The sequence below is a fragment of the Rana temporaria genome, chromosome 1 (assembly GCF_905171775.1).
Source record: "Rana temporaria chromosome 1, aRanTem1.1, whole genome shotgun sequence".
NCBI lineage: Eukaryota > Metazoa > Chordata > Amphibia > Anura > Ranidae > Rana > Rana temporaria.
In genome coordinates this window covers 281,016,537-281,033,804 of record NC_053489.1, presented here as the reverse complement: position 1 = coordinate 281,033,804, position 17,268 = coordinate 281,016,537, and the positions used below count along the sequence as shown (strand labels likewise).

Sequence of the window (17,268 nt, the reverse complement as noted above, 5' to 3'; positions counted from 1 at the left end):
TAAAAAAAAAAAAAAACAACTTGTTGTAGCCAATGGTTACAAGTTTACACAATATTTGTGGTTGGAGCTACATTAAAATGTTCTTATTAAAAAAAAAGGCACCATCCCCTAAAACTAGCATTTTCCATACACAGTTACAAACTGATAAAATATAAGAATCTTTATTATAACGGTTAAAATACATTTAAAAAAGATCTGTGAACCAATGTACATCAATTGCCACGTTAACAATACATATATTTAATAACTACAAATATGTTGGCGTAGAGCAGAAAAATCCACGAGAGGTCCAGTCACTAAAATGTTCTTCCAGTTGAGGACTGAATCTCATGTTTGTTTACTAATGGTATGTTGAAGCATTGGTAAACATCACACATTTTTGTGAGCGCCAAACCAGCTTAGTGCATCACAAAAAAAAAAAGAAGGGGTCAACTTTTTCTCCATGTAAGACAGCCCATTTAAATGAATGGGCTGCCTAGACACAGCACACAGGAGGCAATGTGTATAATATAAAATATTGCGCCAATTATTAACTTAATTATGCCAACCGTGCTGAAACAGTGATTCAAAAAACAACAATATAAAAACAAATCCACAAAATGTGTCCAATTGTGTATAGGATGTGCACCAGTGTTTCAATTAAAACAACAACACCCAGTTCAGTGCAGTGATAGGATTAATCGATGTAATCACAAACACACTCCTGCTTCACAGATGGGGGGATCTCCTCCACACAGACACCGCTCATGAAAAGGAAAGGAGACAGCTCATTGCACAGATGGTATGGCACCAAAAAAGAAACAAAAGATATTCCTCTAGAATGGCACACTCACGCTACCGCCGTTAAAACAAAGCATAGATATCCAATGCACCAATCCTCCATAGGGGCCGCTCAGCTGATGTTGCATCTACTCATTCGGATCCACTGTCCGTCCCGCTCGTAGCTCCTCCCCCACGCGTTACGTCAATGGTCACTTGACTTACTCATGGGTCACTCCCCGTCAGTCCTCAGCTGTTGATATTTATAGTCAGTGAGGCTGACAGGTAAAAACAGGAGCGAAGGAGTGATTGCACATCGTCATCATTGCTGGCATTCAAAGGATTAAACATGCATTGTACACAATATCTAATGCATGTTAGCAATTTTAATAAGAACTTAAACGTTTAAAAACTTTATCTAAAAACTTTACCGATTTTGGCATTAATAGACACTGAGGATATGCATCAAAGGCATAGCAACCTCTAGTGGCTAAAAACAATATTACAGCTTATATTACAAAACCTTATTAAGCAATCAATTAGACACAGATATAATCGCATTATTAACATCCTTATAAATATACAAATAAAAATCCCAAATATATTGCGGTTTTAAAAACCATAAGTGCTCTAAGATTAAGTTACAAATATGATTTAAAATTTAAAATTTAAAAATTAAAAATTAAAAAATGCAGAGAGGAATTCAGTATATATTAAAAAAACCTTTTTTCAGGGAAAAGGCTTTTTTCCTTGTAAAAGGTGTTTTGCCTGCAAAAAGACCAACTTTAATGGTCAAAAATGTTCCAGCTTTACGTCCAATGTTACACAAAAGGAATACCAAATAAAAGACTTAATAACATGCAGAACGGAGGGTGTTGTCTATGCTCTACAATGTTCGTGCTCTCTGCAGTACATTGGTCGCACAAAAAGACCTCTATGGAAAAGGCTCAGGGAACATGTTCAAAATATTGAAAAGGGCTTTCCGAATCATAATGTGTCGCGTCATTTCGCTTCGTGCCACAATATGAGTCCTAAAGATCTCAAATTTTGGGCAATTGCTAAATATAACCCCCATTGGAGAGGTAGCCATATGGTACGGACTTTAAGCCAAACAGAATCAAGATGGATACACGAAATGAGGTCTTTATCGCCCAATGGGTTAAATATAGAATTCGACCTCAATTGTTTCATCTCTGATAACTAATTAAGTATTTGTGATAATGTATCTATTTTTAATATATACTGAATTCCTCTCTGCATTTTTTAATTTTTAATTTTTAAATTTTAAATCATATTTGTAACTTAATCTTAGAGCACTTATGGTTTTTAAAACCGCAATATATTTGGGATTTTTATTTGTATATTTATAAGGATGTTAATAATGCGATTATATCTGTGTCTAATTGATTGCTTAATAAGGTTTTGTAATATAAGCTGTAATATTGTTTTTAGCCACTAGAGGTTGCTATGCCTTTGATGCATATCCTCAGTGTCTATTAATGCCAAAATCGGTAAAGTTTTTAGATAAAGTTTTTAAACGTTTAAGTTCTTATTAAAATTGCTAACATGCATTAGATATTGTGTACAATGCATGTTTAATCCTTTGAATGCCAGCAATGATGACGATGTGCAATCACTCCTTCGCTCCTGTTTTTACCTGTCAGCCTCACTGACTATAAATATCAACAGCTGAGGACTGACGGGGAGTGACCCATGAGTAAGTCAAGTGACCATTGACGTAACGCGTGGGGGAGGAGCTACGAGCGGGACGGACAGTGGATCCGAATGAGTAGATGCAACATCAGCTGAGCGGCCCCTATGGAGGATTGGTGCATTGGATATCTATGCTTTGTTTTAACGGCGGTAGCGTGAGTGTGCCATTCTAGAGGAATATCTTTTGTCTCTTTTTTGGTGCCATACCATCTGTGCAATGAGCGGTCTCCTTTCCTTTTCATGAGCGGTGTCTGTGTGGAGGAGATCCCCCCATCTGTGAAGCAGGAGTGTGTTTGTGATTACATCGATTAATCCTATCACTGCACTGAACTGGGTGTTGTTGTTTTAATTGAAACACTGGTGCACATCCTATACACAATTGGACACATTTTGTGGATTTGTTTTTATATTGTTGTTTTTTGAATCACTGTTTCAGCACGGTTGGCATAATTAAGTTAATAATTAGCGCAATATTTTATATTATACACATCTTTACTTTGTTTGACCCACTACCAAATAATTTTGCAGCTTTTTATTATTTGGTGATTTATTAATGTTATAATTTTTGAGTATTTAATTTAGCGCTGTAGTTATTATTTTTTACATATTTTCACTGGTCATCCTTTCACTATTAGCAGCAAAATTATGGATATATTCAAATTTATTGAGAACCGCACTGTTGATTTAAGAGATGTGTTCACCACCAAACCTGTTTCTGAAGTGGGTGACCTTGATACCACTTTTAGAAAGTTTGGACACCTAATGGAGAAGAAAGTGAGTGTATGGTGGGATCTTACAACCCATGAACAATATATAAAAGAAGGTATTGTACCGCGGAGACTTAGATGGGATGTACCAATAAATGATGGTCTTCTAGATAAAGATTCTATAGAAGAATGGTATCAATTTTTTAATGTAAAAGGGACAGAAGTGCTACAATTTTTAATCAAAAGGAAACAAAGAAAACTTTCCATGATTAATAAACAGATTGCAGAGTGCAAAGTTTTTCTAGATGAGCATAAGGAAAGCACGTCCTTTTTAACACTCACAGCCCAATTAAATAAAGTTTTAGAACAAAAAGATATTGAAATTAAACAACGGAAGAAGAGAAAATATCTTAGGGATACCAATGATTATAAACAGCACCAAACCTTCAAGTGGCAAATTAATCTCAAGGATAGCAATAGGGGATCAATTTCATCATCCCCGGATAGGGAGGTTCGAATAGTTTCCCCAAGGAGAGAGATGAGATATAGATCTCCGGAACCCACTGGTAGTAATGGAGGTGAGGATGGTAGATTGTATAGGGACAACCCTAATGGCTATGGTTCCAGCAATCCACCAAGATCATCAAGAAATGATCACAATGAACCAAGAACCCCAAAACCCTGGTGGGGGAATAAGAACAACCAAAAAACAAGATCTAAATCTCCGAGAAAACCGGCTTGGAAGAACAAGAATAATCAAAAACAGTCTAAACCTCCACAAAATCGACAGGATTACCAAGGGGGACAACAGTACGGTTACCAACAGGATCACCAGTACTATACACATGACTGTAGGGATCCGAGGGATAACTATCCCCAACAGCAATCTAGACCACTATCCCAACAATATAACTATGGGAGCTCAACTCCCAGGGATTATTATCAGTATGATAATAGAAGAAGTCCCATACCCACGCTGAATAAATATGAACCGTTGGGGAATTACAGAGAGGAAAATGATTCACGGTCTTTTTTAGAGTATCGTCGGAGCGAGAGAACTCCCCCACGGTACGATCAAACGACACATATGCGAAGCCCAAACGAAAGAGAGGATGTAGAGGCGGATACAAGATCCAACAAAAGAAGAAAAGTCTAGTAGGGGAGGGTATTTACAATATTAGTGGAATTGAACTAACACGCACGGAACTTTTAACTCTGGATAAAGGGCTTAAGTTTGCACCAAAACGCAACTTAAGCAAATTTGATGTCTATGTAGATATACAGAAGTATACCAGGAAGCTTAATATCAAAAAATATATGATGAACCAACCTATTAAAGGAATACAGGATCAAAATCCTTTGGGGAGAGTTCAACATAGTCAACTGAGGAATAAATCATTATTTAATCCCCAAGTCCATAATAATGAACATGTTGAAGTTTTCAATAAATTGGTACTCAGAGACCTGGACAAATTGAAAGTAAAAAAAGTCCCTGATTCCACAAGTATACATAAAGGAATAAAAGAATTAGAGGAAAACAAACAGGTCATAATTAGACCTGCGGACAAAGGAGGAGCTATAGTGGTACTTTCAAAAGAATACTATTATGAAGAATTGGAAAACCAACTGCAAGATTCCAGCACATATATTAAATTGAGAGGAAATCCTACAAATGAATACAAGGAAGAACTAATTGATTTGGTACAAAGAGGAAAGGAAAAGGGAGTACTCCATAAAAGAGAATCCAAGTACCTAGTCCCTGATAATTGTAGGGTTCCCATTATATACACAATTCCGAAGATTCATAAGGACCCTTTAAGACCCCCAGGGAGACCCATTATTAACGGTATTCAGTCCATAAATGCAAGATTAGGACAGTATGTAGATAAGTTCATTCAACCTTTGGTCCCACAAACTAGGGCCTACCTAAGGGACACTAAACATTTGATCCAGATTTTGGATACTGTAAAGGTTGAAACATCGGAGAACTACCTACTAGCAACAGCTGATGTGTCCTCGCTCTACACTATTATAAATCACTTAGAAGCAATCCAGGCATCGAAATGGGCTTTAAATAAATTTGGGTCACTTGTGTCTAGACAGAATAGATTTGTGTTGAGATGTTTGGCATTCGGCCTACAACATAACTATTTTTGGTATAGACAAAAGTATTACCGGCAATTAAATGGCATTGGCATGGGAGCCAAATATGCACCTAGTGTTGCCAATGTCTTTATGGCCGAGTGGGAGGAAGTTGCAATTTATCAGAACTTGCCAGATCAATTGGTTTTATATAAAAGATTCATTGATGATTGTATCCTCATATGGAAGGGAGATGCGGAATCATTGGTTCAATTCTTTGAGAAATTGAATCTTAACCAGAAAAACATTGTACTTACCTATACCATCAATGATAAAAAGATACAATTTCTGGACTTAGAAATTTCACTTGAAGCTCAAAAGATCATTACTAAAACCTTTTTCAAACCGGTAGAACGGAACAGCTATATCCCGGTAGATAGCTGCCATCATGATCCATGGCTCATCAACATACCGAAAGGTCAGTTAGTAAGAATCCGCAGGAATTGTACCGACCCTCAGACCTATTTGGAACAAGCCAACTGGATTGGCGAGAGATTCACCAAAAAAGGGTATGACAGTAGCTTCATACAGACGCAAATAAAAAACGTGTTAGATATACCGAGAGAGACACTAATTGAAGATAAGATCACAAACAAAACCATGGATGACAATATACCAATAATTTTGGACTATAATGTCCAACATAGACAACTGGAATTGATCTTCAAACGGCATTGGTCTATATTGCAAGCTGATCAACAGCTGCAATGTATACTTCCAAGTATGCCAAGGGTAATCTACAGACGTGCTCCCTCTTTGAGGGATTTGGTGGCAAAAAATGTACCCGATCCCCCCACCAAATCAAATACTCTTACCTTTTTTCAGGGAAAAGGCTTTTTTCCTTGTAAAAGGTGTTTTGCCTGCAAAAAGACCAACTTTAATGGTCAAAAATGTTCCAGCTTTACGTCCAATGTTACACAAAAGGAATACCAAATAAAAGACTTAATAACATGCAGAACGGAGGGTGTTGTCTATGCTCTACAATGTTCGTGCTCTCTGCAGTACATTGGTCGCACAAAAAGACCTCTATGGAAAAGGCTCAGGGAACATGTTCAAAATATTGAAAAGGGCTTTCCGAATCATAATGTGTCGCGTCATTTCGCTTCGTGCCACAATATGAGTCCTAAAGATCTCAAATTTTGGGCAATTGCTAAATATAACCCCCATTGGAGAGGTAGCCATATGGTACGGACTTTAAGCCAAACAGAATCAAGATGGATACACGAAATGAGGTCTTTATCGCCCAATGGGTTAAATATAGAATTCGACCTCAATTGTTTCATCTCTGATAACTAATTAAGTATTTGTGATAATGTATCTATTTTTAATATATACTGAATTCCTCTCTGCATTTTTTAATTTTTAATTTTTAAATTTTAAATCATATTTGTAACTTAATCTTAGAGCACTTATGGTTTTTAAAACCGCAATATATTTGGGATTTTTATTTGTATATTTATAAGGATGTTAATAATGCGATTATATCTGTGTCTAATTGATTGCTTAATAAGGTTTTGTAATATAAGCTGTAATATTGTTTTTAGCCACTAGAGGTTGCTATGCCTTTGATGCATATCCTCAGTGTCTATTAATGCCAAAATCGGTAAAGTTTTTAGATAAAGTTTTTAAACGTTTAAGTTCTTATTAAAATTGCTAACATGCATTAGATATTGTGTACAATGCATGTTTAATCCTTTGAATGCCAGCAATGATGACGATGTGCAATCACTCCTTCGCTCCTGTTTTTACCTGTCAGCCTCACTGACTATAAATATCAACAGCTGAGGACTGACGGGGAGTGACCCATGAGTAAGTCAAGTGACCATTGACGTAACGCGTGGGGGAGGAGCTACGAGCGGGACGGACAGTGGATCCGAATGAGTAGATGCAACATCAGCTGAGCGGCCCCTATGGAGGATTGGTGCATTGGATATCTATGCTTTGTTTTAACGGCGGTAGCGTGAGTGTGCCATTCTAGAGGAATATCTTTTGTTTCTTTTTTGGTGCCATACCATCTGTGCAATGAGCTGTCTCCTTTCCTTTTCATGAGCGGTGTCTGTGTGGAGGAGATCCCCCCATCTGTGAAGCAGGAGTGTGTTTGTGATTACATCGATTAATCCTATCACTGCACTGAACTGGGTGTTGTTGTTTTAATTGAAACACTGGTGCACATCCTATACACAATTGGACACATTTTGTGGATTTGTTTTTATATTGTTGTTTTTTGAATCACTGTTTCAGCACGGTTGGCATAATTAAGTTAATAATTAGCGCAATATTTTATATTATACACATCTTTACTTTGTTTGACCCACTACCAAATAATTTTGCAGCTTTTTATTATTTGGTGATTTATTAATGTTATAATTTTTGAGTATTTAATTTAGCGCTGTAGTTATTATTTTTTACACAGGAGGCAATGATATAAACCTAGCCCAGATCCTTCCCATCACAATCATGTCATTACAAGTGTTTTCAGCCCACCCCCTTTACATCACGGTTCCATCCCCTTAACATCACATCTGCCAACTGCCCGCCCCCCCCCACTCCACTCTCCCTTTACAGTGTCTTCAACCCCCTTCACATCACTCTCCGCAAAATTATTACCTTTCCTTGATATTCCTGTTCTCTGCCCCCTTTATATCAGCCCCCTCCATGATCACATTACTGTCCTAGACCCCCTTTATATCACTCCCCTCACATCCCTGTTCTCTCCTTCCTCCTCCTTCACATTCCTACCTCATTAACCTCTTTATAAAACCACCTCCTCCTCCACATTCCTGTCGTCAACCCCGCCCCCCCCCCTTTTGCATTCCTGTCTTCAGCTCCCCCTGCCTTTAGCATCAACCCCACTTCTCCAGATTCTTGTCCTTGGCCCCCTTCACAGCAATGACAGCTCTCTTTGATGTCCTACCTAGGGCAGAAGGCAGGAGGGCACATCAGTGGCAGGACAGCTTTGTATGGACGGCAAAAGGCTGACATCGGAGGCAGCACAGTTCTGCATGGATGGACGAAAGGATGACATCAGAGGCAGAACAGCTCCAAAGGAGGGCAGGAGCTGTACAACTTTTTCTGGTAACTAGCTTGCGTTTGGTTACTAGTAACCATTCACCTGCTAGTTAACTGAAATGTTAACTTACCAGCTACCACCCCCTCGCCCAGGATTTGTACTGCCTCTGATGTCTTCCTCCCGTCCATCCATGTGGAGCTATCCGATGTATTCGATGACATCTCTAGACTGCTGTGACTCCTGCCGTCCATTTAGAGTGGTCCTGCCAATGATGTTGGCTCTATGAGCTTATGAGATTCATATTCAACTGTAGGTCATAACAGAATGCCACAATCCTAAAACAAAACATGGCGACAAGTAAACAAACAAAATGACCCCTGTTTAAAAGTCTGCATACCCTTAGTTCTTAATACTGTGCATTTCCCCTATATCATCAATGACAGCGTGCAGTCTTTTGCAATAGTAGTCTATGAGGCCCCAAATTCTTGTAGGTGGTATATTGGCAAAGTGCGTCCAGGTCATGCAAAGTCTTTGATCATCTTGCGTAAACAGCATATTTAAAATCTCCCCAGAGTGGTTTGATGAGATTAAGGTTAGGAGACCGATGGCCACTTCAGAACCTTCATCTTTTTATTCTGTTATCACTGGAGGGTCAACTTGGCCTTGTGCTTAGGGCCATTGCCATGCTGAAAAGTCCAAAGGCTTCCTATGCATAGAAGAATGCTAATTATCTGCCAGTATTTTCTGGTATCTCCCCCACTATAGAGCTTACTGACCCCTCTCCAAAAACATAGCCCTTATGGATGTGACACCCCAGATTAGTGTCCAAGAAGCTGGGAGGCATGCCAAGGTTCTGTCTGGCATATTGTAATTTTTTGTGGCACTCGCAGAGTAAAGGCTTCTTTTCTAGCAGCTCGACCATGCAGCTAATTTTTGTTCAAGTATCATTGTGCTCTTTGAAAACAACCACACCGTCTTTTTCCAGAGCAGCCTGTATTTCTCCTAAGGTTACCTGTGGGATTTTTCTTTGGATCCCAAATAATTCTTCTGGCAGTTGTAGCTGCAATCCTTCTTGGTCTACCTGACCATGGCTTGTTATCAAGAGATCCCCACATTTCCCACTTCTCAATAAGTGATTCAACGGTACTGACCGGCATATTCAAGGCTTGGATATTTTTTGTATGCTTTTCCATCTTTATAAAAGTTGCATGACCTTGTTATGCAAATCTTTTCTGCTCACATGGCTCAGTATCTGGCCTGCTCAGTGCATCCACATGAGAGCCATCAAACTCATTGGATATTTATACGCAGATACTAATTGCAATTTAAAAAGCCAAAAGATGTGGGAAATTAACCTTTAACTGCCATTTTAACCTTGTGCGTCCGTACCAAGGTCATACATTCCAGGGTATGTCGATTTTTGATCAGGGCCATTTGGGTGAAATTGATTAGGATTTAAAAATGAGCCAAACTATGCGATAATAAATGGCTTTATATGATTGAATTTGAAAAAATAATTGTCTAGAGATGCAGGCACTACATCCTAAACTTGTTAAACAGTCATTTGGTAGAAAAAAAAAAAGGGGGGGGGGGGATTTTTAAAAAGGTGCTTTAGACAAATTACAAATATTTTATTATACCAATTTCAAATCAAAATAATTTTATGTATAAAATAAAAAGTCACTATTTCATAAAGTCGTCATATATGTACAGTGGTTTCTATACATGTTTCACCAGGAATTTGGCTTCTTCAGGAGACTCGTGAAGCCCTGTACACAGTAGCACTATAAATGAATGAAAAATTACATTATTAACTTAATTTAATACATGGATAATAGTCTATACATGCTTCTAGATGCAGAAGACATCTCATACATATTGATTTTAAACAACTCCAGAAATTAAACAGGTCATCAGATGGAAAAATCATACCCGGAATGTAGAAACTGTTTGGTGGAAGATGAAAACACCTATTGGACTGCTCTGTGGAGCATTAGTGTGTCATAGAAAAATTAATATCCATTAATGGAACATAAAGCATACCAAGACCAACCACATTTTAGAAAAAAAGGGGGAAAGACCTAAGGATGTTGAAATACCATAGATTCCCCAAGGAAATCTATTTTGGTATTTCGCCATCCCTAGGTCTTTCCCCCTTTTTTTCTAAAATGTGGTTGGTCTTATTTTATATCCTTTAGGTTCCATTAATTATGGATTTGTTTATAATACCTACGAGAGGTCTTCTACCATCTAGAAGCATGTATAGACTTTTATCCATGTATGAAATTAAGTCAATAATGTAACTTTTTTTTCCCATTCATTTACAGCAATACCTTTTACATGGCTGTGTGTGTGTGTGTGTGTGTGTGTGTGTGTGTGTGTGTGTGTGTGTGTGTTTTACACACAACTGTATGAAATTGTCACTTTGGATTTTTATACATAACATTTTGATTTCATCTTTTTTGAAATTTGTATAATAAAATTTGATTTGATCATATAAATGTAAATTGTATTCAGCGCCCTTTTTTCCTACCAAATGGCTTTATATGATCACTATCCTTAAATAAAAGACCGTATTTTGGCACAGTCAGTCATATTTTCAATACCAACATTTCACAATTTCTGCCAGGGTATGCAAACATTTGCGCACGACTGTATATTTTGAAAATATAGGCGTGGATCCGGAGGAAGCAACCATATTGCGAAACACGTCACTCCTGTATGCCACCACCATATTTGTAGTTCTCAAATATGTATTGTAAACATAGCAATTGATGTACATTGGCACATAATTTTTTTAATGTATTTTAACCATTGTAATAAAGATTTGTAGTAGTTTGTATTTCTGAACCATTATAGCACCTTACAAGTCCCTTTGTTTTAACTCAACCCATTTTTGTTTTGGGATAGTGCATATGGAAACGGTTACAAGTTTACACCTATTGAGATGGCATATTGGTGAGAAATACATGCACTGAAGCTTTTTTCAGGACAAAATTGCCAGGACAAGAAGCCAGAGATATACAGTGAGGAAAATAAGTATTTGAACACCCTGCTATTTTGCAAGTTCTCCCACTTGGAAATCATGGAGGGGTCTGAAATTGTCATCGTAGGTGCATGTCCACTGTGAGAGACATAATCAGAAATCACAATTTATGATTTTTTAACTATTTATTTGTATGATACAGCTGCAAATAAGTATTTGAACACCTGTCTATCAGCTAGAATTCTGACCCTCAAAGACCTGTTAGTCTGCCTTTAAAATGTCCACCTCCACTCCATTTATTATCCTAAATTAGATGCACCTGTTTGAGGTCATTAGCTGCATAAAGACACCTGTCCACCCCATACAATCAGTAAGAATCCAACTACTAACATGGCCAAGACCAAAGAGCTGTCCAAAGACACTAGAGACAAAATTGTACACCTCCACAAGGCTGGAAAGGGCTACGGGGAAATTGCCAAGCAGCTTGGTGAAAAAAGGTCCACTGTTGGAGCAATCATTAGAAAATGGAAGAAGCTAAACATGACTGTCAATCTCCCTCGGACTGGGGCTCCATGCAAAATCTCACCTCGTGGGGTCTCAATGATCCTAAGAAAGGTGAGAAATCAGCCCAGGACTACACGGAAGGAGCTGGTCAATGACCTGAAAAGAGCTGGGACCACCGTTTCCAAGGTTACTGTTGGTAATACACTAAGACAACCTTTCTCAACCAGTGTGCTGCGGCACACTGGTGTGCCTTCAGAGGTTCTCAGGTGTGCCGCGGGGTCAGTGGAGAGAAGGCTGTCAGATGAGCATGATCTCCTGCCAAACTGCTTCAAAAGTGAAAGTAAAGTGCAGAGGAGTATGCTGTGCTCTCTGCTTCTCCCTAGAGTGCAGTACCCAGCTGAATGAGGAATCTGGAAAGGTACTGAGCTAGAAGCTAGATTCAATTTAAAATAGCTTTATACATGTGTGTGTGTGTGTGTGTGCGCGCGCGCGCATGTGTATGTATGTGTGTAAGCATGTGTCTCTATGTGTGTATGTTACTTTTAATCCTGCCCCCCCCCCCATTCCTGTACCATCAGAATGGCTTTTGTAGGGCTTGTTTGATAGCAGCAAGGACTGCTGCTCCTCGGAAAAGCAATCCATGCACAGATCGTTTTTCAGAGGCATTTGACAGGCGGTAGAGAGGCATTATGTTGCCTCTTTACCACCTGTTTTAAGCCCGTAAATGCAGCATCACTACACCGCAACCGTGCACTGCACACAGTTGCAGGGTAGTTGCAGTGCAGCCCCATTCACCCTTAGTATACCTCCAGTTGCAGCCACAGCATGTGAACACCCTCCGCTGCTGCCTCTGCAGCTAAAGGTGGAGAAGTTGGGGGTGGAAAAAACAGCTCAACCATGTGGTTTTACCACCCCTATGACATGTGAACAAGCCCTTGGTTCACATCTGTGTAGCTGCATGTAGGGCAGTCCATTCATTTCCGTACCCACAAAAATGCAGGAAAACTAGTCGCCAACCTTTTTTTTTTTTTTTTTTTTTAATTGCACTGCAGCAAAAGCACCCCACATTTTCCAATGTGTGGGGGTATCATTAAGAATTAATGGTACCCCTAAAGAGCAGAGCATTTGTCTGTGTCAGGAATAAGCGTGATTTTGCGCTTGTTCTGCGACACACCGTAATGTGAACCAAGCCTTGGACTGGGGTGCCTTAAGACTGAAAATACTTTTTAAGGGCGCCCTGACTGGAAAAAGGTTGAGAAACACTGCACTAAGACGTCATGGTTTGAAATCATGCATGGCACGGAAGGTTTCCCTGCTTAAACCAGCACATGTCAAGGCCCGTCTTAAGTTTGCCAATGACCATTTGGATGATCCAGAGGAGTCATGGGAGAAAGTCATGTGGTCAGATGAGACCAAAATAGAACTTTTTGGTCATAATTCCACTAACCGTGTTTGGAGGAAGAAGAAAGATGAGTACCATCCCAAGAACACCATCCCTACTGTGAAGCATGGGGGTGGTAGCATCATGCTTTGGGGGTGTTTTTCTGCACATGGGACAGGGCGACTGCACTGTATTAAGGAGAGGATGACCGGGGCCATGTATTGCAAAATTTTGGGCAACAACCTCCTTCCCTCAGTTAGAGCTTTGAAGATGGGTCGAGGCTGGGTCTTCCAACATGACAATGACCCGAAGCACACAGCCAGGATAACCAAGGAGTGGCTCTGTAAGAAGCATATCAAGGTTCTGGCGTGGCCTAGCCAGTCTCCAGACCTAAACCCAATAGAGAATCTTTGGAGGGAGCTCAAACTCCGTGTTTCTCAGTGACAGCCCAGAAACCTGACTGATCTAGAGAAGATCTGTGTGGAGGAGTGGGCCAAAATCCCTCCTCCAGTGTGTGCAAACCTGGTGAAAAACTACAAGAAACGTTTGACCTCTGTAATTGCAAACAAAGGCTACTGTACCAAATATTAACATTGATTTTCTCAGGTGTTCAAATACTTATTTGCAGCTGTATCATACAAAAAAAGTGTTAAAAAAATCATACATTGTGATTTCTGGATTTTTTTTTTTTTGATTATGTCTCTCACAGTGGACATGCACCTACGATAACAATTTCAGACCCCTCCATGATTTCCAAGTGGGAGAACTTGCAAAATAGCAGGGTGTTCAAATACTTATTTTCATCACTGTATATGGACTTCTTTTCTCAACTATATATGGAAACCTGCATGTGTATGCTGATAAAATTGGCAATAGCTTATTTTCAAGTTTTCTATTCCAGATGTGGCAATCGGACTGCTCTGTCAGGAGTGGTTTATATATGCCAGGTCACCATTATTCTTCACAGTTCAGGTATTACATTGAGGAAACCAAAAAATAATAAAACAAAAAAAAAAAAAAAAAAGGTAAAAGCACACTTTTAGTTTTAATAGAACCAAATATTGTGCCACTGAATAAACCCCAAAGATATAATGATTAGAATTGTGTCTACAGACTGACCAGTTTATGTGAGGATTGCATGCAACAGCCTTTATAAATACCTCTGCATGGAAGTTAATTTTGTCAAAGAAAATTTTCATCAGTTTTTGTCAGCTGTATGCTTTCAGTGATGAAAAAAATAAAAGAAGTTTGAAGTCAATTGACAAAAACGATGACGACCTACATGAGCTTCTGCTTTCCTCAGAGCTCCATCTGTCTATTAAAGCCCCAGCCCCCTGACTATCGGGAAGTTGTATTGGCACAGGGACACAGCCTCTTATCGAGCCTTTCCCTCTCCAATGCAATTCCACACATTACACTCAGTCTCACTATCTCTTTTTGTTAATGAAACTTGGGGGATTCATATACTAAAGCTGGAGTTCGCGAAATCTGGTGCAGCTGTGCATAGTAGCCAATCAGCTTCTAACTTCATCTTGTTTAACGAAGCTTTGACAAAAAAACCTGGAAGCCGATTGATTTCTATGCAAAGCTGTACCAGATTTTGTACTCTCCACCGTTTTAGTAAATCAACCCCTCGTTTTCATTTCTGAAGACATTATATATCACAACGGCTAAATCTGTGTCTTTAGTGCATGTTCAAACCTAAATACCTTATAAAAAAAAAAAAAAAAAAAAGGAGAACATGTTATTAGATTTTTACTCCTGTAGTATATAATGAGTTTGGAAATGCTTAAAGTGGATGTCACAATGTAGAGAACATGATTTCCTATCATCTGTGCCCAGTCTTGCCACACAGAGATAATCCAGCGCTGAGCAATCCTCTTATTATTGTTCAGCGAAATAAAACAGACTTCCAGATAAAGACCAAAGTCCTTGCTTGAGTGACAGGTTATTTACATATCTCGTGCACTAGCTTGCAGACATGCACAGTTTGTCTATGTATATTCTGATGGCTGTTTACACTGAACTGTGGATCACCCCATATTTTGAAAACATTTAATCAAAACACAGGAAAGACAGCCAATCCTGGGAGAGCTGGATGGGAGAGGAGAGGAGGAGAGGGGAGGGGAGGGGGATGTGAAATGTGCACTTTACAGAAGCTGTGCATGTCTGCAAGCTAGTGCACGAGATATGTAAATAACCTGTCACTCAAGCAAGGACTTTGGTCTTTATCTGGAAGTCTGTTTTATTTCACTGAATAAAAGAGGATTGCTCAGCGCTGGATTAACTCTGTGTGGCAAGACTGGGCACAGATGATAGGAAATCTTATTCTCTACATTGTGACATCTACTTTAAATACATCCACTTTAAATAACGCATTACAATTTAACGTCATTCCTGTATGCCGCCACCACCATATTTGTAGTTCTAAAATATGTATTGTAAACATAGCAATTGATGTACATTGGCACAGATTTTTTTTTATGTATTTTAACCATTGTAATAAAGCTGTCTTTAAATAACGCATTACAATTTAACTAAACCCATTGGATTTTGTTTGACTAAAATGTACTGGATATTGACTAAAACTAAAATGGTATTTTAGTCAAAAGACTATGACAAAAATCGAAAATGGACATTAAATTAATACTGCTACAGGGAAGAGAATATTGTTTTTATAATATTTACAGTGACACTGTTTTCTAGAGAAGGAGGAGAAGAAGAAAGAAGAAGAAAGAAAGAAAGAAAGAAGAAAGAAATAAGAAAGAAGAAAGAAGAAAGAAATAAGAAAGAAGAAAGAAGAAGCTCTCAGGAGAACTCCAGGAAAAATTGATTTTGTTCCGTTGTACTCTAAAATTTCCTATTTAAATCAAAACATTTGGAGTTTTGGTAAGAATCGTTTTGCACCAACCAGGAATTGCCATGGTTTTATTCATTTTTCTGCATATAAAAGTTGTCACACATAAACACTCAGAAAAACGCCATGACCATTTTTTTTTTTTTGTTTAAACAAATGCCGTGGCTTAGCGCAGTAGCCATCATCTTAGTATGCAAGTAGTGTTGTGAAAGCTCAAATGAGAAACTCCAATATGTGGCAGAGTAAAATACCATCACACTTCTAAGGGACAGGAGAATGCAATACATTCAAGTTGTGATAAAAAGGCAGAACGAAATATACACTGTACATCAATTCAGTATAACACTTTATTGGAAATCCGTTTATGAAGAAGGGAAAGAAACATTGGACTTTTTTTTTCCTCTACAGCTTTCACACGTTTCCACAAATCTAATATATATATATATATATATATCACTGCAGTAACAGGATACAGTTTTCATAGTCATAATGGCCCATCTGCACTAAAATATATATATATTTTTAACATATGTTGCTTGTAGTAGCAATACTACACCTGTCACTTAAATATGGCGTATAGCAAGCCACAGAAGGAAATCTGACCTACAGAGACCATTTCAATGTCACCACACTTTGGTATGTATCCATTGCTTTTCTATATAGCATGGAGGATTGAATTACTCATCAAGGACCTTTTTACTCACTGTGATCTGAATATATTTCCTGGAAGTCTCCTGCAGTCATGGAAAAATTTGAATTTGTTGGGAGGTCATGAGGATTGACATCAGGAAAGTAAACGGGTCTTACTTGATCTGCCGATCTCACGTTGTTGCTAAACTGATGAATCCAAGGATAAAGTTTAAAAGTATTAACGTGTGAACATCTGTAAAAAACAGACAGGCAATCATGCAGGCTTTAGAAACCATTAGTTAATTAAACAAATGGATATCCTAAAACAGTCTCAACAGAGGCAAAAAAAAAAACACAGATTTTGAAAACTCTTAAAGTGGGCATAAACTCCCTTGTATGCTTTTCACCTATACACAAGCCTATAAGGCTTACCTACAGTATCTCACAAAAGTGAGTACACCCCTCACTATTGAGTGTACAGCTTGTATAACAGTGCAAATTTGCTGTCCCCTCAAAATAACTTACACAACCATTAATATCTAAATTGCTGGCAACAAAAGTGAGTACATCCCTAAGTGA

The 17,268-nt window shown here is 38.5% G+C and overlaps 1 protein-coding gene across 4 annotated transcripts in view; it reads right to left on the bottom strand.

Moving 5' to 3' along the window:
- Positions 1-17,268, bottom strand: part of CARNMT1 (carnosine N-methyltransferase 1) — a 49,762-nt gene that overhangs the window by 11,698 nt on the left and 20,796 nt on the right. For all 4 annotated transcript variants that reach the window (XM_040356191.1, XM_040356183.1, XM_040356175.1 and 1 more), the window contains exon 5: positions 16,764-16,942. In XM_040356191.1, coding sequence (XP_040212125.1) covers positions 16,764-16,942 — 179 coding nt within the window. The remainder of the gene's footprint in view (positions 1-16,763; positions 16,943-17,268) is intronic.